General features: G+C 27.6%; 1 protein-coding gene across 1 annotated transcript; it reads right to left on the reverse strand.

Moving 5' to 3' along the window:
* Positions 1 to 1176: 1176 nt before the first annotated feature.
* Positions 1177 to 17860, reverse strand: LOC135922580 (A disintegrin and metalloproteinase with thrombospondin motifs 1-like). Its single transcript, XM_065456979.1, has 11 exons — positions 17747 to 17860; positions 16523 to 16649; positions 14726 to 14845; positions 12524 to 12672; positions 11324 to 11387; positions 10525 to 10597; positions 10150 to 10274; positions 9569 to 9689; positions 3284 to 3385; positions 2468 to 2595; positions 1177 to 1242 (listed from the first exon to the last, which is right to left on the reverse strand). The coding sequence occupies exons 2-11, from the start codon at positions 16643 to 16645 to the stop codon at positions 1177 to 1179; spliced, it is 1071 nt and encodes a 356-aa protein (XP_065313051.1). The 5' UTR covers positions 16646 to 16649; positions 17747 to 17860.
* Positions 17861 to 23378: the final 5518 nt, after the last annotated feature.

A 23378-nucleotide genomic window follows, 5' to 3' on the forward strand; every position in this document is an offset into this window, starting at 1 on the left:
AGGTACTACAAAGATTATGAATAGATATTCGAACTTTCTAGGTTATGATTTAAAAAAATGGGATTAAGTTTTCTCTATTGAAGCCTAAAGAATCATTGATACAAGTTTTATAATTCTTAGACCAATTCTTTTGACTAAAAAAATATAAAGAATATTATGAAAAGAATTTGATAAAAAGATACAAAAATCTATTTATATTTTTCTAATTCATCACTATTACTGGTCATAAAAAATAGATGAAAAGTGCATTGTCAATAAAAATACAAACTTTGACCATATTTCAGGCATCCAATTTTTACGAGTTAAAATATATTGGAATTTCGCTTTTTTTTCCCCCGCCAGCTTATTATATATTATAAAAAAACTATAATGTGTATAGCGTATTCCATTAACTTAAAAAATAGGATATATACAAAGTAAAAATATAACTAAATTTTTTTTAAAAATATTATTATACATCCCTATAATCAGATCGCATAAATAAAATAAAGCATTTTAAAAAATACTCGATATTTGAACAAATAGTTTCTAACATCTTAGAAAGCATTTCTGAAGTACTCTTTAAAATATATTATCCCGTACTTGGCACTTATTTATTAATATATTTTTTTTATAAATTTTATATAATATAAATTGTATTTCAATTATTAATAATTATATTATATTAGTTAAAAAAAATAAAGAATTTAAATCATCTCAATAATTAAAACTTATTAATAAAATTTGATGACCCTAAGTCATTAAATGGCGAAAATAATTATTGTTTTATGTATCAGTAGATAAGTTCAGCGTTTTATATTTTGAACTCTTATTTAAAAATTAACGAATTTTAAGGTAGATTAATTTTTTTTTATATTATTATATAAACGAATAAAAATTTTCGCATAGTACGATATATGGGACGCATGGGAAATATAAAATTCATATTTTATTAATTAAAATTCAAAAACAAAGTTATATTAAATTATAAAAAAGCAATATTAATGTTAATATAATAACTACATATTAATAATAATAAAAAATTTTGTCAAAAAGGGAATTTTAAAAATGAACTGATGGAATTGATATTCTATAAACTATATTTAAAATATTATATTTGTTTTATAAATAAATAATAAATCAATTGAAATTTAATAATTGACAAAAGATATAAGGAATTTAATAATGAATGGGTCATCATTTAGGAATGGCGTATCTCAGTTTATAACCTACATCCATGTTGACCGCTAAATTCTTTAGAATCTGTTATATAAAAAATTTTTTATTAAAAATATTATCATTATCTATATATATATATTAGTATTATATATGATTATGATGTTATTCTGTATTTGTATAACTATTATTTACTTTATTCCGCGTTAATTTATTATAATTATAAGTAGTGTTGCTAAACGGCTAATCTTTGTGCAGATTTTTTTAAAAACGATTAATTAAATATATTAGCCAAGAAAAAATATTGCCTGTGCCTCGATATTTTGTTAACGGATGTCCAAACCTTTGTGACATCTATACCAAAATCTACAGGCTTGCATAATATTGTTCTGGATAAAATTAAATTATATGCAAGTATATCAGGTACAGACCCTGCACCAGTATAATAAATTGGGTTTCGGCATTGAAATCGACCCAAAGATTTAGAGAGGAAAGTCATAACAAAGTACATTTTGTTTATAATATACACATTCACAACATACATAAAATATGTAAGTTTAATTTTTCAATCCTAATTGAAATATATAATTTACATCTATGAATCAAAAAATAAAATATAACATGGTTTAAAGGTTAAATCTAATTTAGTATGATAGGAATTTAGGAATTGCCATAAATAAATAAAAAAAATTTGCTCTAGATTAGTTGATTTATTATTTATTTATTTTTTAATTTAATAATTTAAGCCAGCAATAGAAAATGTCCTTTAAGTAAACTTCCCGTTGGTATAGAATAAGTGCCAATTTTGGAAAACTAAAACGCCATTTATCTCCATAAAACATGATTTTCAGTCTTTCTCTTTCTTTCTTTTTTTCTTCCTTTTTGTCTTTCTTTCTTTCTTTCTTTCTTTCTTTCTTTCTTTCTTTCTTTCTTTCTTTCTTTCTTTCTTTCTTTCTTTCTTTCTTTCTTTCTTTCTTTCTTTCTTTCTTTCTTTCTTTCTTTCTTTCTTTCTTTCTTTCATTGTTCAGTTCAATTCATATTCTCGAAAACCTTACATATATGTTTTATTCCTTCTATAGCTTATATAAACTTAATGAACACATTTATTAATCCAAAACACAAATTTTTTTGTTTATATATGAGTATCACAATTTTCATTTGTGTAATTTTTCTTAATTTTCTTAAATATTTTTTTTAGAACATCAAAACAATTTTAAAATCTTAACGTGTTGGTTACATATATTGACAATTGAAACTAGATTGAATATTTGGTGCTAACGGGTAATAAAATAATGAGTAAATGTAAAGTCACTTGTATCGTAAGGGGACTTGCTAGCTTCTCCGAAGTTATGACTTCAAAATCTTTATTTTTCTCATAGGTTATATCAGTAAGCTTCTTTATAAAATTCCCTTTATAGTTCTTTCCATTTCGGTTTAACACTAAATGTCGATTTCAAAATATAATTATTTAAACATTCATTTTCTAAATAAATGGTGATATTATACTAATTATTTAGTTTTAAAAAATATAGATATTAAACTAAAAAAAAATAAATGTTGAGATAAATGTGATATATTAGACAAGATCTATCTTTAAACGTATTTCTTCTATATCATCTTTTTCGGAAATTTAGAAGTTATTTAGGTGATACTAATATTTTTATAAATTTAAACATAATCATAACTTACTCGCCTAAATAAAATTAAGATTGATCAGGAAAGCTAGGTTAAAAAATTCTAAAATTCAGGTTCAGAATTCTCTTTTGAAAAGAGAATCGGGGCTGGGTTCATTTGAAAGAGTGTTTCTAAGGTATGTGAATGTCGATAAACGACTCTTGAAAATATGACCAATATCCGTTCCAAACATTTCTGTCATCTTTAGCTAAAATCTCGTGAATATTTTTTTTTAAATCGGCTAAATGCACTTGTTTAAAAAATATTTTAAATATTCGATTAGCAAGTTTGTTAGAAACCCGTTCTGAAAGGGTTTCCTGAGAACTTTAAAATATAAATTAGTTTCCGTTTCTAGAAATTTTAAGAGAGTAGCTCGAGGCTCTGGTTCTAAGATTAGTTCCGGTTTTCAAGGGTTCTCTGTTACGAACTATTGTGATAAACAAAATATTTTCACCTAAACTAATTATAGCTCCATCGGATCCTTTAGAGTTTATTGAAGTTAGTCTAAAAAGTAGAAATGTTGTGCCTTCCTTCAAATACGTTATATTTGTCCTGACTGTTATTCGTTAAAATTATTATAAATATATTGATATGATTTAGTTCAAATATTTTTTTTTTAAATTATGATACCAAAATTACTATTTTTGATAAATTTCCTGATTTAACACCCGCTTCCCTCTAGTGCACTTATGGAGCGTCTATTTAGTATTGCAATAGAGGTCAAAGGAGAGGCGTGGATAATTGTTAATTGCTAATTTAGAAAATTTATTACTTTTAAAAGCTTATAAAAGGTTATAAATATTTTGATAGATCATTTAATATAAATAGAAGCTTTTTGATAAAAAAAAATATGATTTTGTTTCGTATACCTTCTAAAAAATGAAAACTAAAGGATTGGTTATGGAGTGCCACTCCATCACTTGGAGCGGGAGCTACCTCATTTTTAAAATTTTTTAGCGGAATCAGGAGCTAGCTCCTTTTTAAAGGTAGGAGCGGGAGATAACTACAATTAAAAAGGAGCAATTACAACTCTGGTAAAATATATTATACTTAGAAAAATAATTGCTCATGGATGGCCACACGTTTTGTTAAAGCGGTGAGGTATTTAACGCTAATCGCAGCTGATTATCACCCCCCCCCCACCTCCCTTTCAGGATAATAATTTTTTGAAATTATTTTATCATAACGTTTACATCTTCTCGCTTCCATATTGGGGCTTTAAATACCTCAGCACTTGAACAAATTGCTAACTCATATGTATATATATACTATATTTTATTAGTTATTTCATCACATATAAAATGAAATAATTAACAAAGAATGGAATTAATAATTAAATATTTTGTTTTGGTTGTTATACATGGCATTTAAATAAAAACTATTAGAAGGGGAGGGGTAAAATTTAAGGATGTATGAATCGAGTTATTTGTAGATGGATTAAACACCGGCTACCGAATGTGGTCACAATGTAAGAGATGATAGGTGTTTTTAAAATATGATCTTTCTGATTTTTCCGAATTATTTTTATATTTTTGGCGGCTCTTTAAGATCAAAGAAGTTTGAGAATAAATTAGAGGGGGGGGGGGGCTAAGAAATCAATTATAGAATAGTCCCATATTAGAAATCGATCTTCTCCGAGGGATTAAGGCATAGCCACTGAGAGTGCCATTAGATCTGAATCTTTTCAAGAAGGACAGTTCAGGCAGTGCAATCTTTTCAAGTCGAATAGAGCAGAACAACTTGTACTTGATAGTCTGATATATTTAATTTAGTCTGATATAACTAAATTTTTGCCAGTATTTTATGAATTTTCGTTTTTTTAAAATCATTTTAATTAATTTTCTTCGCTTAATTTATATATCAATATCTACCAATATTTGAGCAATTTGTCATTTAAATATCTTGTTTATTATGCTTAATAAGCCTAATAATTTTAACTTGCCTCTCTTAGAATTATTACTTTTTTAAATATTTTGGTTTTAGTAACACTAAAAAATCTTTAACGAAATTGAATTCGTGAACAAATATTTTTAAACGATTGAATTGACTCAAGATAAAGTTATCCTTCTTTTTGAATTATGATTATTGTCAATCAAAACATTTTATGCTGCCCTCTTTTATGACAAATTTGGAACCCAGATTATAGCCATATTTCCTTCTTTCCCCAATGAGCAAAGCTTTCTAAGTATTTCGGATCGTTTTAATATTAATAATCCCCATTCCTTTTTAATTGAAACAACTGCTAGAGAAATGATGCATAAAAATTCATCATCAGATTCTCGTATAGGTTCCCTTTATTTTACTAGAAATTTTTATTCCGTCTTTTTTAAAACTCGGTGAAGTTGTTTTAAAAATATCTAACCCTTTTTAGCTGGCATTAAGTCTGTGAAAGAATCAAAATTATGAAGAAGTTGATGGTAAAATTGCTAAAACGAATCTAGAAATCTAGAAATTCTTGAAATATCTAAAAGAGCTTTATTGGAGATAGCAAGAGATATGATCGAATCTGGGTTTCAGATTTTGATCTAATTTTTTTTTTTCTCTTTAGTTTTCACCTTTTTTGGTGGTAAGCTCCTTCAACATCTCTCTCCACTTTATGTTATTTATACAATCTCTTTTATCTATTTTATACTTCTTTATATTGGCTCTAACTTTACGCCCCATTGAAGTTTTGGCCTTCCTCTTTTACGTTTGCTGATCACTTCCAAACTCTCAACTTTATTTCCTATGTAATTCATAGGCCTTCTCATTGTGTGCCCATACCACCTATGTCTGTTTACCATTAACTTAGTCTTAATGGGCACTACCTTTAAACTACTTAGTATTCTTGTACTGCGCACTTTATCCTTTCTTGTTACCCCAGCAATCATCCTCAGCATTCTCATCTCCATAGTTTGTAGACTTCTCTCGTCTGATTCTTTGGTTGGTCATGTTTCTAAACTATATAGAATAGTTGGTTGTACTATGGAACTGTAAATTTTTCCCTTTAATTTGTGTGGGATTCTTTTGTCAAATAGCACTCCAGAAGATCTCCATTTTAACCAGCCTTGATTACTCTTACTCTTTATCTCTTTTTCTATTGTGCCATTTATTTGTATAGTGGAGCCCAAATTTGCAGCTTTCAATTGCCGATATCTGACATTCATTTATATCAATGCTCTCTGTTTCATCTCCTCCTATCACCATATACTCCGTCTCTTCTCTATTTACTTTTAATCCGTGCGTTTCTAGGAACTTTATCCAACTCACTCATCCTTGGATTCGGCAAGTATCACAATATCATCTGCAAATATCATATTCCACGGTACTGTTTGAGGTATAGACTGTGCTAATACATCTATCACTGTAATGAAGAGAAGTGGGCTGAGAGCCGACCCTTGATGAACTCCTTCGGCTATTGTGAAGCCTGCTGAAGTACCTGTTGTGCTACGGACCATTGTTGTATGGCCCATATACATATCCTGTATTATTCTTATATATTTTTCGGGAACTTTTTTGTGGCGTAGCGCCCACCAGATAAGTTTTCTTGGGATTCTCTCGAAGTCCTTAGATCGAGAAAGACCATGTGAAGCTTTTTGTTCTTTTCCCTGTATTTTTAACTCATTTGCCTAATTGCGCTGATAGCATCAGCTGTTGATCTTCCAGTCATAAAGCCAAAATGAGTTTCTCCTATTTCTTTTATGTCTCTTAAACTTTTTTCTATTATTTTTTCGTATATTTTTAAACAGTGTTACATTATTTTTATGCCTCTGTAATTTTGACATTTGTGTGGATTCCCTTTATTTTTGAAGATAGAAACTAAATAGCTCTGCCTACATTTTTTGGGAATCTCTTCATTTCCAAGTATTTTATAGTGATTTGTGAGGAGATGTATTCCATCATCTCCTAGTGCTTTAAGGCTTTCTATTGGAATATCGTCTGGACCCCTAGTTTTGTTGTTTTTCATATGCTTGAGGCATGTGATTATTTCTTGTTCTGTTATAGGTTGTACAAGGTTTTGACAAGGGGAGTGTTCGTCTAGATGCAATATGTGGGGATTAAAATTGAGAAGCACCTGAAAATATTCTTTCCATCTATTCATTGTTTCTTTTTCCTTTATTATCAATTTTCCATCTTTATTTTTGATTACTTTCGAAGCTTCGTTTATATCCCTAGAGTTTTTTTTTCGCTGTTTGGCTAATCTGTATATTTTATTTTGCCCTTCTTTGGTATGTAGATCTTCGTACATGTCATCGTATCCCATAGATTTGGCCCTAGCCAATGCCTTTGTAGCTAATCTCTTGGATTTTTTGTATCTTGACTTGTCATCTGCGTTTTTGGATTTGTACCATATTTTATAAAGGGCTTTTTTCTCCTGTATAGTGTTTTGTACCTCTTGATTTAAACACCATAGTTCTTTGTATGATTTGTTGCCTCCTCTTGTCAAGCCTAGTGTCGATTTGGCAGTGTCAATAAATCTGGATGAAAGCTTTGTCCACATTTTTTCACTGACTTGTGAGGAATCTATTGTTTCAATGTTTGCACTGATTGCAAAGGCATCTGTCATTGTTTTTTTTTTAATTTACCCCATTTGATGCATGGTTCCAGTTTTATCTTGTTTTGAGTAGATTTATTTGTGATGTGTAAATCCATGACATGGGTTTTTCGGCGATATCTTCTTCTAAGATGACTTTGCAGTCTATCACTTTTAATCTTCTGCGAGAGATTAGCATGTAATCTATCTGGGTTTTCTTTGTACCACTTTCGTATGTTATTAAATGACTGTCTTTTTTCCTATAGTAGGTGTTGGTTAAGACAAGGTCGAAGACTTGCGCAAATTTCAGTACGTGATCTCCTTCATCATTTCTCCATATCCAAAACCACCATGATGCCTTTTGTAGTTATCTCTTGCTTTCCTCACATGCGCATTTACGTCACCACCAATTATGACTAGGTCATCCTTAGGGATTTCCATTACTGCTTCATCAAGGATAGCTCTAAAGTCATCTTTCTCTTCTTCCTTGCAACCGGTTTGAGGAGCATATAATGATATGTGTATTGATTGACCAATGCAGAGTTTTATCTTCATTAGTCTATCAGAGATCCTGTTGACTTCTACTACTGAGGAGGTTAGATCTTGACTGAGGATGATGCCGACACCGTTCCTATTGCTAACAAGTCCATTATAGTACAATTTATACCCATCTCCAATCATCAAAGTCTTCTGTCCTTTCCATTGCGTTTCTTGTATGCACCAACTTTTCTCTTGTTCAATTGATGCCAATTCTCTCGTTTTACCTTTAAGCGTCCCAATATTCAAACTTGCTAGTCTTGTCTTCTTTGCTTTGACCTTTACTTTACTTTTCACAGGATGGAGGTCTACACCCTGCGCGTCGCTTGGAGGGAACGCCCTAGATTTCATATTCATTTTTCCATTTGTTTCCTTAATTTTGTTTATTGGACAGATATCCTATAAATAAATAATATTGAAAATTATTTGCTATAACGAATAATGGAACATTTTTTTCAATTATTTTGATCTATACCAATTTATGCATTGATTCTTTCTTTCTTTCTTTTTGTGCCCCTGTGAAAAACTTTAGGACTAAATGGAATTTATAATGGATCCCAATAATCAAAGATCCCAATCTAATATGTAGACATCTAGCTGTCATATTTATATAAATCGAAATAATAATATTTCGTGGTAGAAGACGATTTATATGTGCTTGCTTTATTATATATCATGTCTATCTTATTCAGCTTGATTAGAAATAGGTATATAATTTTAAAATTCATTCGGAAAATCAAAATCAAAATAAAATATGAATTTTTTTTAAAAAAATTCACCAAAAAATAATTACACCACTAAGAGATAGGACAATTTACCATAAGTTTAGGAAACCGAAAAACATTATACCCTAAACCAGTCTAGTAAAACACCCTGTAAAACATTCTATTGGCCATAAAGGAGACCGGGTTAAGTACAATGTTAACGAGAAAAGGTTTTAATCCGCATAAGACCTTAAATATGGCGCTATTACTTATATATGATGATCTTTTGAAAAACCTTTTACGGCTTGACTATATAAAAAAATTTAGTTTATTTTGCTTTTAGCAATAAATATATTAAGATTCGTAATTTAAGAATCTGCATAAATGTTCACATAAAGTTCATAGATATAAAATAATATTTAAAGGATAGCCCAATTGACTAAAGATTACGCAATAACAATTTGTATTATATATCACTTTGGCCTAAAGTTCCTTTGGGATAAAACTGGTTTAAATATTCTGTCCGATTAAAGCTGTAAAAAGGGAAGTTTTAAAGATTACTATACATCATATAAAAAGGGATATTTTGGAGCAAAAAGGAAACATCAATAAATAGTTTGTACGTTATGTTGGAATATAATTTTTAAAAAATATAGTGGCGGAGGTGAAAAATAATTGAAATGTCACATTCAAAATATGCTATTTTTGACAAAATATTTTCATCCCCTTATTGAGTAGCTTATATTTAAAAGTGTTTTTGAAATGGATATAATAATTGAAAATTATTTTGTTCAATGTAACAATAAAGGCTAAGTTCCATTATCCTTATCCATTTTTTTATTACCCTGGGTATGGGGCTAATGGCGAAAATGGTGCTTATCATAGCTCCTAAGTTTCAAAATGTTATGAGAAGGAAGATGCAAAATAATCAATTGTTTTACCCAGGTCTCCTTCAGCGATCATAATTTATATCTAACATAGTTACCTTTAGTTAATGTGATCATCTCCTCAGCCTCGAAAGGATAGCATCGTGAATTATCCCCATTACATATTCCGCATTTGTCCCATTTAGCCGTTGAATAAAACTCGTCGTCACATCCTACAGGCTTTGAGGAAGAAATAAAAAATTTTTAATATAAATCATCTATTTCCCTCATTCTCGCGGTTTAATTGGGTCTGTATATTGGAAGACCAATTCTCCAAAATTTCCCTGGAAAGGGATGGTGTGCTAAAATATATTTTTAGGTAGTGCTAACTGCCTATCACTTATTTTTCTATCTTAATATGCGATAGTATTTGGTAAATTTTTTTTTTATTTATATGTAAAATCTATATAAAAACCCAATATAAATTTTTTTTAAAAAAAATTATAACAGATTTTAATGCAAAATCATCTGTTAATCATATTTTTAAATGCATTTCCGGATAAATCAGATGTTACAAATTTAAAATACGAGAGTATATTGTATGTATTTTACTAAGATTCTTAAATAGATGAGATAAAACGCTTAATAGGTTTTTCTTATAAAAAAAATGGAGGAGTAATAACATAACAAAAGTTTTAACTATAATAGAGCCATCTAGACACATGCTTATCGTATTATCCGTTTTGATGAGAGTTCCATCTGCAGCATTTCCATAATCCGTGAAATTAGGTCCAACGAAGCAGGTTAAACGACACGGATAATCAGCTGTAAAAAAATTAATATATATTTGAAATATATGGCAAACATGGGAGCTTCCAGAAATTTGAAAAGGAAATTCGGTTATAGCCAGATGTAGAGCCGAATTAGTTTTCTAGGTTCAAATCAACCCCGGTCCTAATTTCATTATTATTTACCCGAACCCTGTTTAGCTTGACAGGGTCTCTCTCTCAAGACCCCAATAAATATTATATATATTTTAATATAAAAATTAAAATTAAAATTAAAATTAAAATACCTTCGGCACTATATATCGACGCTGAGTTGTGCTCTTTACAGAGAGCCATGTTTTTTTTGTTTTTTCTGCTAACCTTTTTTTGAGATGATATTTTGATAGGAATAAATTAGGGGTAAAACGATCCAGTAAAGATTTTAGCAAAAGAAAAAAATTTAAATGTGAGCCTGGAGTATGCCTCATAAGATGCCCAGAAAATGTTTGGGCATCTATGGGCCTTTTTTGAAACAAACTCCTAGCATAAATCGATATTGTATTGGATAATGAATTCCATGGAATATTCGGAATTTTTCAATTTCATATTTATTATTTATTAAGAGAAATTTTAGCAAATCTGGGTAGAATGAATTGAACCGGAAATACATTCAGGCATATGTTGGAGTAGCCTTCCACGTAAATTTTTTTTAAAAAAGTATTCTTATTATTTTAAATTTTTTGTCTGTTTTTTCGATTAGCATGAAAAAAAAGTTAGAAATATATATAAAAACAAAATGGATATAAAATTTTTAAAGAATTTTAAACAGTGGAAAAGGCAATATCTCCAGATATTCACAGAGTAAAGTGAGGGGGGTGGGGAGTGCTCTGAAATGCATTTCCGGTTAAATATGATTTTTATTTTTCTCAAATTCAAAAATGACTCCCAAAAAATGATCCAAAATTATTCGATATTTCCATTCCCAAAATGAATTCCGTATCCCAATAAGCGATATATATATATTTATTATATTATCGGAAAAAAGTAAGAATTATTGATAGATATAGATAATTAGCAAATAAATAAATAAAAATTTATTATCATTACCTTATTATGGCACACTTTGTACTCTGTATTATTTCCTTGGCACTTTTTCTCTCCTAACTTTAGACTTGGTTGAGGGGGATGGAGGGGATAACATACATGTATAAAAAAAAATAAAGAAATTTATGCCTCTGTGTTCAAGAATGTTTGTAATATTATAAAGTAGTGTTATTAAACGGCTCATTTAGAGCAGAATTTTTAAATCGGGTACCTCAATATTTTATCGATCCTATCCAAAAATGCTTAGATATATTTTTTAACCTTTCCGGTTATAAAAAATATATTTTTCTCGTAAACATTCCAGAAGGAAATGGCATTTTAAACGTAATTTTAAGTATTTATATCATTAAACTCAGAATTCAATTTCCTGTCCAAAAATGCTTAGATATATTTTTTAACCTTTCCGGTTATAAAAAATATATTTTTCTCGTAAACATTCCAGAAGGAAATGGCATTTTAAACGTAATTTTAAGTATTTATATCATTAAACTCAGAATTCAATTTCCTGTCCGATAAATGCTTAGATACATTTTTTAACGTTTCCGGTATCATTTACTTCAAAAAAATTCAAAGTACCTTAAAAAGAATGATAATGATAATTGTCACTTAATATTACGCAAGCCTGAAGATTTTGTCTATAGAAGGAACAAAGGTTTGGATATCTAGTAGCGAAATCTCGAGATGTAGGCAACACTTTTCTGGGTAAAATATTGAGTTAGCCGTTATTAAACATCGACTCAAAACTAACCGTTTAACAACACTAATTATTATAAGAGGAAATTCAGAAAGATTTTTTTAGAAATCTGCCTTTAAATTTTATAAAAGAACATTTATATTAATAAAATTTCTCCTTTTTTTTAAAAAAAATTAAGTATAACATTTAATATTTCAAACATCAAAATTGTAACCTTAAAATCAAAAGTTTATTTATCCTTTTTTTTTGCCTAAAATTTTGAACAAAATTTTATTTTTTTTTTAAAGAAAATCATAAAAAAATGAATATTTTAAAAATTTATGATTTCAAAATCATAAAAAGATTGATTTAACCTTGCATAAAAATTAAATAAAATACTAAGGAATTTTAAGGGAAAAATTGAATCCAAGATGCTAATTTAAAAAAAAATAGAGATAGTTGAAAAAAATCTTTTAACACGTTTTTTTATTTAATTTCGAAAAATCATTTTCAAATTCTGGCTTTTATACCGCGACTTTTCGCATTTCCTGTTCCTTTTTTGGATACCTATAACGTCATCTCCACGACAGGGTGACCAAGGTGACCAGGAGCTCCATGGATCGGCCTGTGCTTTAACTTCTATTGTTGTTTCTAAGACGCATGTCCCCTTAGAACATACCTTGAAACGGAAAAAGGAAATAGATAAATAAGCTAGAATTATGGACATGAATTATTATAGCTTACCTTCTACCGAAATGAAAAAATAATATCACGTTTATAATAAATAAATAAATAACAACTTGTTTTGACAGTTGGGCGTATATGATTATAACTTTAAAGGGAGTAGAAAAATATTATTTTTTTACATATAAGAAATAGGAAAAATGTATGTAGGGCGTTCATTATTTTGAGATAGCTGATTTTCAATGATTGTATATTTTAAAAAAAAAAGAAATTTATTTGGGTATAGGGCCGATAGGGGAATCAAAAGCCTAACCTCCATATGTATGTAACTAAACTTAACGCCACATTCTGGCCCTAACTATAGAGGTAATTAGAGGTCATCTTCCAGGGAAACTCTTTCCCCTCACTCAAGAAAATATTAGTATTTTTTTACGTTTTAGTGAATTATAAAAATTTTAAATCTCGTGAATATAAGCACTTAAAATTTACATTATGGGTATACTTTTCCAGTGAAATGATTAATTCTCAATTTTATAAATGGCCCCTCACTAAATGATTTTAATCTTTTGGTAGATACCATATCCCAATAGGGAACATACATACAATGTAATTACTCAATTCTGTCATTTATCAAATATTATTTGGTTTTAACCATGATTATCTGCACACTCAACACCTATTTACATATTCTAAGCTGTTTATTCTAGAATACCTTATAAAAATGGCGAACTATAGCACTAGGGTCTGAGAAAAGGAATAAAAATAAGGAATAATTGATCGAAATATGGGCAATTTTTTCCAAGAGAAGTATACGTATCCCTAAGTAAAAATTATATATTTATGTCCACTGGATGTATATAACTAAAACAAAATATAGAGGTTAAAGTGATTAAACCATTTATATTCACCTATTCGTAAAGCGATATCTGAATAATTATTCAATATAAATTATTATTTTCGGTTCAATTAGTTTCCTAACTTGATTAAATGTATTATCTCGTTTGAGGCATTAAGAATAAAATATATTTTAGGAGGGTTTTGAAAAGTATTTAGAGTAGTAAGCTAGAATTACAGGGGAGAAGAAGGTAATGTTGAGTGAGGCACTAGAGATTGTTAGATGGAACAGATAGAGCTTAAATAGTTAAATTCATTGTCGTAGGGATTTTTTGGGCTAAGCAGTTTTGTCGAGAATAATCATCCCTAAGATCCCTGCCACCGAAAGATGCTAGAATAGAGCAAGCGGATGCGTTAGGATAAAAAGGAAACGATTTTTGCGAAATTCTGTAAATGCGAGGCCATCTACTTTAAGGTTGGTTAGAGGCGTCATATAAATCAAATGCAGGTGAAGTCTCAATCTAGAAGCTGGGGGAAAGGAATTGAGATTCCACCTGGTGTTGACGAAGGTTTTAAAGATGCCGATTAGTTCGAATTTAGAAGGAATGTCCGCTGATTTAAGTGCTTTCGAGCAGAGGTGATTGCGCCGCTTGATACTTAGTAAGAAACGACCCCTCAAAAGTCACCAGTGGAAAGCAAGGTCGTGCCCTTGCTGTCAACACCGGTTTAAACTTGCAATTGGTGAGACAAGGCAGTTTCTTATTTAAGCCGTAGTTCAATATCATATCTTAGCTAGAGAAAAATCAAATCGAGATTATTTTAGAGGGTTATTTTTTTGAAACTCATCCGTATAACGTGAAAATGGTAAGTTGGAGAACACCTAGCGTCATTAAAAAAAATTTTATAGTTAAATGTGGTGAGTGTTAAATTTACTAACTTTGGTCATCTTTACTGTAATTTAGTCAAACTTTCAGCCTAGCTGATTAAATTTTTCCTCTAAGTTGATTTCTCAACTTGAAGATTAATTTCACATATGTTTGTATAAAAAGATTCGCTGTTTCACATAGCTAACCAAAATTAGGTAATTTTCTAAAAACACTAGTTAATTGAAATATTTCCCACTTAAAAAGTTAATGGTTATAACTTTACCGTTAAATTATATTAGAAATTATTATAAAAGGAGAAGGTGGGAGGAGAGGTAAATAATAAATTACTGATCCGGTATCCGATTTCGATAAATGATTGTCCGATAGGTTGCAATGGTGCATATCCAAAAATTCAGGTACATCACTAATGTATCCTTCCGATTTACATCGAATGGCGTCACATTTACTCTTTAATAAAAAGATAATTAATATTTTTAAATATTTCGTTAACAACAAATAAATTTAACAAAAAAAAAAAAACTGAATAGAAAAAAAAGGACAAAAAAAATTTTCGAAAAAATTTTCATTCTCTCTCTTCTCTTCTCTTCTCTTCTCTTCTCTTCTCTTCTCTTCTTTCTTTCTTTCTTTCTTTCTTTAACCCAGAAAAAGATTACGAAGGCTCTTAGAAGGAACAAACTATAATAAATATATCATCGAAATTTTCAAGGATTAGGCAATATTTTTTTCTGGCTAAAATATTGAGTTGGCCATTTTCAAAAAATCGGCTTCTAAACAAGCAGTTTAACAAACACTATAATAAAAACTTCCAGTATCTGAACAAAGTTAGTAATTGGATGATTGAGAATCTTTAATAAATGTATATATATACATATTAAATTTGATATTGATTAAAATGTATAATGTAAAACGTCAATATTATTGAAAATCTGATTTTACCGGAAAAGTGTTATCCAGCATGTTTGGAATAACTAGCCTATAAATTTCAGACTACTTTTCCATAAACTTTTAAATTTCCATAATTAATTATATAAGATTTTCCATATATTTTTTTAAAATATAAAATTATTAAATGATTTCAAAGATTAACATCAAAATTGAATACAATTCATAAAGATAGGTATTTTCAAACATGATAGAATATATTTCTGGTAAAATCAAAAATATTTGTAGAAGCTGTAACATTATATCAATATATATATTATTTGAAATATTGCAAAAATATATTTAAAGTATATATTATATACAATGTAATGAGGGATTCCAAATATATATAAATATATTGCTCAATTATCTAAATACAATCTTTACTCAGAAACGCGGAAATATTTATAGCAATATCATTGTTTTACATTTTCGTGATTTTAGGGCTTATCAAAATAAAAATATTAAATTTAAATAATTGGTGATTCCCAATCAATATCTTTGCGAAATAAAATAAAGTAACTTTTCCCGGCGAAGTAACTCTATTTTCCTGAAACTTAAATTCTTGAAATTTCCCATTTATATAGAAATAAAGTAACGAAGTGTATGTATTTTGTACATTTGATTTATGTGCAACTATAGAGAATATTTTTTAACTAAATTTTTTATACATTTGTATCTTTAGCCGTTTTCTTGCTAAATGAGAGTTTTATGGGTAATTATTAAATCTAAAATAAGTTATACAAGACTCATGTAGCAATATTAAAGTTTATAGGTCTTAAATCACAAATACAAAATGTATATAAAAATGAATTAAGCACTTAAATACAATTTTTTTACATTTACACATATGTTCCAATTATTCAATCATATCGAAGGCCTCTACATTGTTATGATGATGTGATGAAACATATTGACGATTAAATTAAAACTCATCATCCATATAAAATTATTTTCTTTGCAAAAATAATTAAAATAACAAAAGGAGTAATACAAATATATAATTCATTACAATATATTTTAAAAATTTCTGAATCAAGTCTCATGAAAATAAATGTTAATTTCGGATTTTACACTTCATAAGATATGATAGGCTGAATTTCTGATTTATGCATTATGAAATAAAGGAAGAAAGTTCTGATTATAAAAAAAAATAAACAGTAAAAAGTATAATATGATTTAAATTTATAAAGAAAATATTACATTTTCAAAGTCCAAAGTAAAATTTTCTTCTTTATATTTAAGGAAGATACAAGTTTTGCTTATATTAACTGGAGCGGAAGGTGGAGAATCTTTAAAACTATTCCCATTGGCAAGACATCGCATATTTCTATGTGTTTTTTTTTTAATTTATGAATATTATATTTATTTAAAATATATCACATACATAAACTCTGTTAACATCTAATTAGCTAGTAATACAGAATAGCCAGTAAGTTTACAAACTATATCTATATCTAATATACAAACTATCTTAGCTGATTAATGATTGGGATTATATTTTTTTCCCCCAGACTTTGGGAGTTTCTCTTTATAAATTCAACCTGATTTTTTTCTAGTATTTGTTTAGTATATTTTTTTTGAATATTTCTACTTCAGAACTATTATGATTATTTATATTTAAATATAAAACAATAAATGGTAATTATTAATTAAATAATACAGATATAATGGAATATACGATATATATAAAATATTCAAAATTAATCAAATATAAAAAACGGAAAAGGTTTAAAGCGAGAGAAAGTAGATTGCCATTGCAGCTAATGTAGATTAAGTTGGCTTTAAGAATATCTATGGCCAATCATAACTGGAGCGAAAACCCCTTTCAAGGTTCTTCTGTGAGTAAGCCAAGTTTATTTAACTAGATTTTTGAAGAATGATACTGCTAGTTTTTTTACAGTGGCAAGCTTGAAAAAAAATTAGGTTCAAAAGATCAAAACTTTTTGTATTTTCATCCCATTTTTACTAATTTTGAATGTTTAAATTAAAATTTACGTTCTTAATTTATAAAATCTACACATCATTTTGAGTAATTTTATCATATTTTTTAAAAATATTTTATCTGTCTTATCTCTAATTTATCTTTATATATTTTTTTTCAGCCCATTCTTAAATCTAAAATTTTTCTTAATTTTTTATTTAGTTTTGCATTTTCCGCCAGTGTTGTTGAATACCGCTAATTTTCAAAAAAAGTGAATTCGCTATTAGCTACCCCTAAGTCTAGAGTGACGATCCGAAAGTTATAAACTTTTGACAAAATAATCGTTCAACATTAGCACTATAAGGGCAATGCACGAATTTAACATACTTTTAAATAAGCTTACCTAGATCAAAAAAAACTGTTATAGATACAGAGCTTTGATTCATATTTTAAGATTAAAGATTGGATTTACACATCGATATTAAATTAGTTTGATATATTACTTTTAAATGATTCCTCAAGTTGAAGACTACTAGTCTGGTATTGATGATATAACTTTTCGGAATTTATTAAACGAATCTTATACCCTGTCTTATTGCGAATATAGGAAAGTGAAAGTCCATATAAATCATTTTGTCAGGAATTCCTTTGCCGATAAGACATTTTAAAGTTTAAATTATTTTTAAAAACTAGATTTTATAATGCTGATTTTTAAAATATAAATAATTACGAATTTCAAAATTAAAATTAAAATTAAAATAAAAAATATTTATGATTTTAGAGATTAATTATAAAATTATAAACATATTTTAAAAATTTTCATGTGCATATTTATAAAATTGAAAGCACTACTTTGACACTTTCTAAACTAGTAGAGGCGCGGAAACCCTAAATTAGGAAGTAATTTAGAAAAATCAAGTTGAAAAAAAATTCTAAGGATGTGTCTTGATTGGATCTATCTTTGATACTTATTTTTGTTTAGCCTAAGCTAAGTAGCTTTAGAACTTAGAACATCTTATTTAGCTTTAATATTTTGTTGGTATTGTTATAATTTTTTATAAAATTAAGTTAATAAATGGTCAAAATTGTGGAAAAGAAAATAAAATTAACTTTAAAAAAAAAATAGTCCATAAAAATTCGAAAATATAATATACGAAGAGAAGGGAAAAAAAGTGAATAAGATATTAGCTAAAAGCCTATCAATTAACAACATCAATACAAAAAATAAATGAAAGAAGAGTAAGTCATAATGATTGTGTTAATGATTGTTGATTTTATGGTTATATATAATACCCTAGGTAATTATTTATTTCTTGAACGCTGCATGCAGACCATACAGCTTTTCTTGGGTATTTAGTGTAATAGTGCATTATGCCACCTACGTCTAATGACTCGCATTGATTTTCCATGTCATGTTTTGCTCCAAACCTATTATCAATCATATATTATGTTATCTAATATATGTTTAAAACAAAAATTTCAAATTATTCTTATTTTAAAAATAACGTAGGAGTGTAATAAATGATATTACATTGCTAAAAACTATATGCCCCATGGGATAAAGATAATTAAAAAAATTCAATATTATACAAATTTATGATATCCCTATATACTTATTTTCGGATATTAATTTGGTAGATTCAATCTGAAGGCTATTTACACATAAAGTTAAATTTTAATTACCATTTATATAAATACAATTTTCGCTATTGTTAATTAAATTTAGTTATATGAGTCCATCTCATGATGCTTCATTATAGCTATAATTTTTTATAAAAAAGAAAATTAATGTAAATATATAACAAAGAAATCCTAGTTTATTTTAAAAAATTTATTTATTTTTTACTCTATTTTACCCTTCAATTGTGTGAAGGAAACGTTTTTTTTATAATTTCCAAAATTAACAAAAACAATTTGCTAATTTCTTTGATTAAATGTATATAATTAATAAACCTAGTGTTCTAACTTTGACCGTTTCTATTGTGGTTTAGTTAATTCGAATATTTGTTGACTAATAGGTAGTTTAACAAGACTAAATAAACCTTAAGAAAGTCTTAATAAGAGAAATAAAATTTTGTGTTAATTTATTAATCCTCATTTTGTAATCTAACAACTTTTGAAAGTTATAAAGTATACGTTTATGATTCTCAATGCCATTTTATGGAATTGGAGGGAGAGATGAAAATATCAATGAAATTTCTAAAATTTAAAGAAAGTAAATTTTTTATTTATAGGAGATGGGTTTCTTATTGTCCATAAAAATTTGTACAAAAAAAAATAGACAAGGCTAATTTATCAAAATATTTAATGGTAATTTTTATAAAATTTAATAATTATGAAAAACTCCCGGGGTAACTATTATCCCTTTGCGCTGCGTGTCATGGCGCTTCTCTATTTACAGATTTTTTTTAAAACTTTTGTTATATAAAAATAGTAATATAAAGTGACAAATCAATTTTGAAATAGATAAATTTACCATAATTTTTATCTATATTTTTATGTTAATATAACCCGAAATAAATACATTTTATCACTTTTTCTTTCTTTCTTTCTTTCTTTCTTTCTTTCTTTCTTTCTTTCTTTCTTTCTTTCTTTCTTTCTTTCTTTCTTTCTTTCTTTCTTCCTTTCTTTATTTTTTATATTGTCGTTTCTAGTGTTGTTAAATTACCTGACTTTGAGTTTCTAGTGTTGTTAAATTACCTGACTTTGACCATTTATAGTGTGATTTAGTCAAGTTTTAGCCTAAAAAACCGTATTAAACTTCTAAGTTGAGTCTCAACTTGAAGGAATATTCTCGAAAAACGGCTACGCTGTTTTATAGTTGACTACAGTTAGGTACCTTAACAACACTAGGCGTTTCGTGACCTTGGACATACTTGTAGCTTCTAATATATTTAAAATATATAGTTGCAATAAATCCCTAGCTTAAAAATTGAATAATAAGCCCCATTCGCTATTGCCCCAAGCCTTTCACTTACCATAAATCCTATTTATAAAAAAAAATTTTTTATCAAGATTAAATTGAAGATTATTTTATCATTCAATAATTGATATTTAGGCTATAAAAAAAATTTATTAGTTAAAAATGTAATAAATTGATAAAATTACTTTTGATATTGTTTAAAAAATTTTAATTCGCATTTTAAAAACTTCTCACGAGAATATTATAGCGAAAATATTATTAGTAAACCATTAAAGTATCATATTGGTGCGAAATTACTCTATAGAGTATATGAGGAGAACTGAAAAGAGATAGTAAAAACAAATATTTATAACATTTCACACTTCCCAAAATTTTAAAATATTTTTCGTAAATCTTTAGTTGCGAAAGAATTCTACGATTCTAGTGATTACATATAATTAGATTAAAATTAATTACAAATGTCCCGTTTCGTGTGCAATAGTTAGCGCTATCTCGCTACTAGATGAGTCAATAAGAGCGCAACTGGTTTGTCCTTTGCACATACCCTCTAAATAGGCCAAACCTTTATATTTAAAAAAAAATAATAATAAACGCATTACAGATGATTAAACAGTAATCGATTACAAAATGTAATTAGATTACCTTTTTTTATATTAAAAGGTATAATTATTCAATTTTTTGAACTGAGAAATGTACAAGTAATTATAATTAAGTGATTAAATAAATTGATGACAAATTTACAATTATTTATTTTACTCCTCTTTGTCTAAAATCTATTTTATATTTCACTACTTTTTTTTTTAAAAAAAAAAAAAAATTTCGATTAGAAAGACATTAGAATCACAAAACATTATCTCTTTGCCAAAAAAAAAAAATAAAAATAAAAATAAGCATTGAAACTGTGTTTGAATTATTAGTAAAGATCCTATAATGTCCAGGATATAGCGGGACTTCTCATTTTGAATATTTTATTTATTTATTTTTTAAATAATACCAATTATCAATTTTCATTTCTTACAACTATTTTGGCAAGATTTATTTGGGAGATAGGTGTTTTTTAATTAAATGCTGAGATTCTAATACTAGTGTATAGAAAACAATATAAAAACGCGTAATAAATGATGTCCATAGCTTGGAAAACTATATCGCTTAAGAAAAGCATGTTTTAAAAAACTAGCGTTACGAATTTTTTTTTTTTGCAATTATTAAAAATACTGTTTATTTCAATTTTTCTAAGAATTTGTCTTCCATTCCTCAGCCCAAGATTTCAAAATATATTATAATGTGAAAAAAGCAAATCGTCACAAATTATTATTACATATCATAAACTTATAGAGTTGTGATGATATTGGTTTTAGTAAATAATAAAGAGATTAAAAACTCGAATGGAAATTTCAATCATTTGACAAAGAGTTAGAAAATTAACATGCTTCACCAAAGCACAAAATTATGATTCCACATTAAGTGACACTTTGAACAAGAATGTCATATTCTTCTGAGAAAAAGCCATATACTTATTACTTACTTTTTTATTCAAAATTTTTAATCAAATTTTATGAAAATTTTTATAATTTCTCTTAATTTAAAAAAATTGATAAATTTTAGTAGATTTTCTAAAATATAAAATGATTTTCTGATTATTTTATTTTTACGATAAAAAAAAATAGCTTAATTTCTCACCTTTTTTTTTGGGTTAAAGTTATGAAAAGTTTATTGATTATAATTTTGATATTTAGGTCACACCCTTAAGAAATACAACTTTTTTTTAAAAAAATAAATAAATAAAAATTAACGGTCATAAATTTATATTCATATTTACCAACGGTTTTCGTATCTCCTTTCCATTCGCTAAACAAAAATATTTACATTTTAAAAGAAAAAAAATGAAACAATAATGATAGGTTTTTACGCTAAAATGGAAGGGGGGGGATTAACTTATAACTATAATATTAAAAGAGGAGTAAAATAGCTGTAAATGTCGTTTTAAATATGATCACGGGTTCAAATTTATTCCAAATCATTCCCACCAACCATGACCTAGGTACGGTAGCATAGAGATCCCATAGTTTAGGTGCCATCATAAATGAAAAGTGAGATATGAAGCTAGAAGATAAGAAGATAATGGGCAGCAATAAAATTTACAATTATATCACTTATCCTTGATAACAATGGAAATGTTTTTTATTAATTAATCCAACGAAAGATTAGCGAAGAAAAAAAAAGATATATTTTTGTTTAATTCTATACTTATTTTTGAAAATATATCAGGAGAACAATCTTATAAGTGGCCTAAATGTGTGGGGGGGGGGGGGGGGGGGGGGTTAAGAACAAGATAGCAAGAAGAAACGTGAAATTATTTTAAAAAAAAAAATTAATCATTATTTATGTGTAACCGTTCCTATAGTAAAGAGCAACCGACCAAGTGGAGGAATCCCCTTTTCAGGGGAAATGGAAAATTCCTAATATTTATTTATTTTTGTACGACATATTTTTTTTTTGATTTCTGTTACATATTAGGTAACGATTTTATTTTGTTAATATATTGTAGATAAGAAGGTATAAGGCTATCTTGTGTTCAATATTAAATTAAACTTTTACTTTAAAATTATTTTTTTAATAGAAAACGTTATTTTATATGACATATATATATATACATAATTAATTTTACTTTGGATATTAAAAAAAAAGATATCTACTTTTTATAAATATAAATCAGTTAAATTCTTTATAAATAAAAATTAGTTTTAAAAGAAGACTTTATTCACCTTTCTAACTACCAGCCTCTTAGTATGGGTGCCAGTCCTGTATTTCATTATGACACTGTAACTCTATCTCACGAGAAAGGTTTAACTCTGTTTGGCTTCGAGTAGCAAGAACGCCTGAACCTTAACCTCAAACTTTTATCATGATCGGATTACAAACTACCGACAACAAGACACACTACTAGCAATTCCATTCATAAGACAAGATTTCCCCACTTTATCTTTAAATTTCACCCTTTTATATAATCGAGAAATTTTTTTTTTAAATGGCCCTTAATCTATTTCCATTTATAATAACTTAAAACAAGATATTTTATTTTAAAAAAATTTTTTTTTTATTATTATATATACGTATACTTTGAAAAAAAATACGAAGCGTCTTCCAATTTTTTCGCTCGTGAATCAGCTGTATATTCTGCGAAAAGTTTAATATCATCCTGGGATCTTATG

Source organism: Gordionus sp. m RMFG-2023, chromosome 1 (genome assembly GCF_954871325.1).
Source record: "Gordionus sp. m RMFG-2023 chromosome 1, tfGorSpeb1-WG-v2, whole genome shotgun sequence".
Taxonomy (NCBI): domain Eukaryota; kingdom Metazoa; phylum Nematomorpha; class Gordioida; order Chordodea; family Parachordodidae; genus Gordionus; species Gordionus sp. m RMFG-2023.

Bases quoted from the DNA above. Each gene is read 5' to 3' on its own strand.
- LOC135922580 (XM_065456979.1), bottom strand. From the start codon at position 16,645: ATGCGATGTCTTGCCAATGGGAATAGTTTTAAAGATTCTCCACCTTCC. The intron at 9,690-10,149 runs GTTAAAACTTTT...TCTTCCTCAAAG, and splicing joins GTCTAGATGGCTCTATTATA to CCTGTAGGATGTGACGACGA. The intron at 2,596-3,283 runs GTGAAAATATTT...ATCGACATTTAG, and splicing joins TGGAGCTATAATTAGTTTAG to TGTTAAACCGAAATGGAAAG.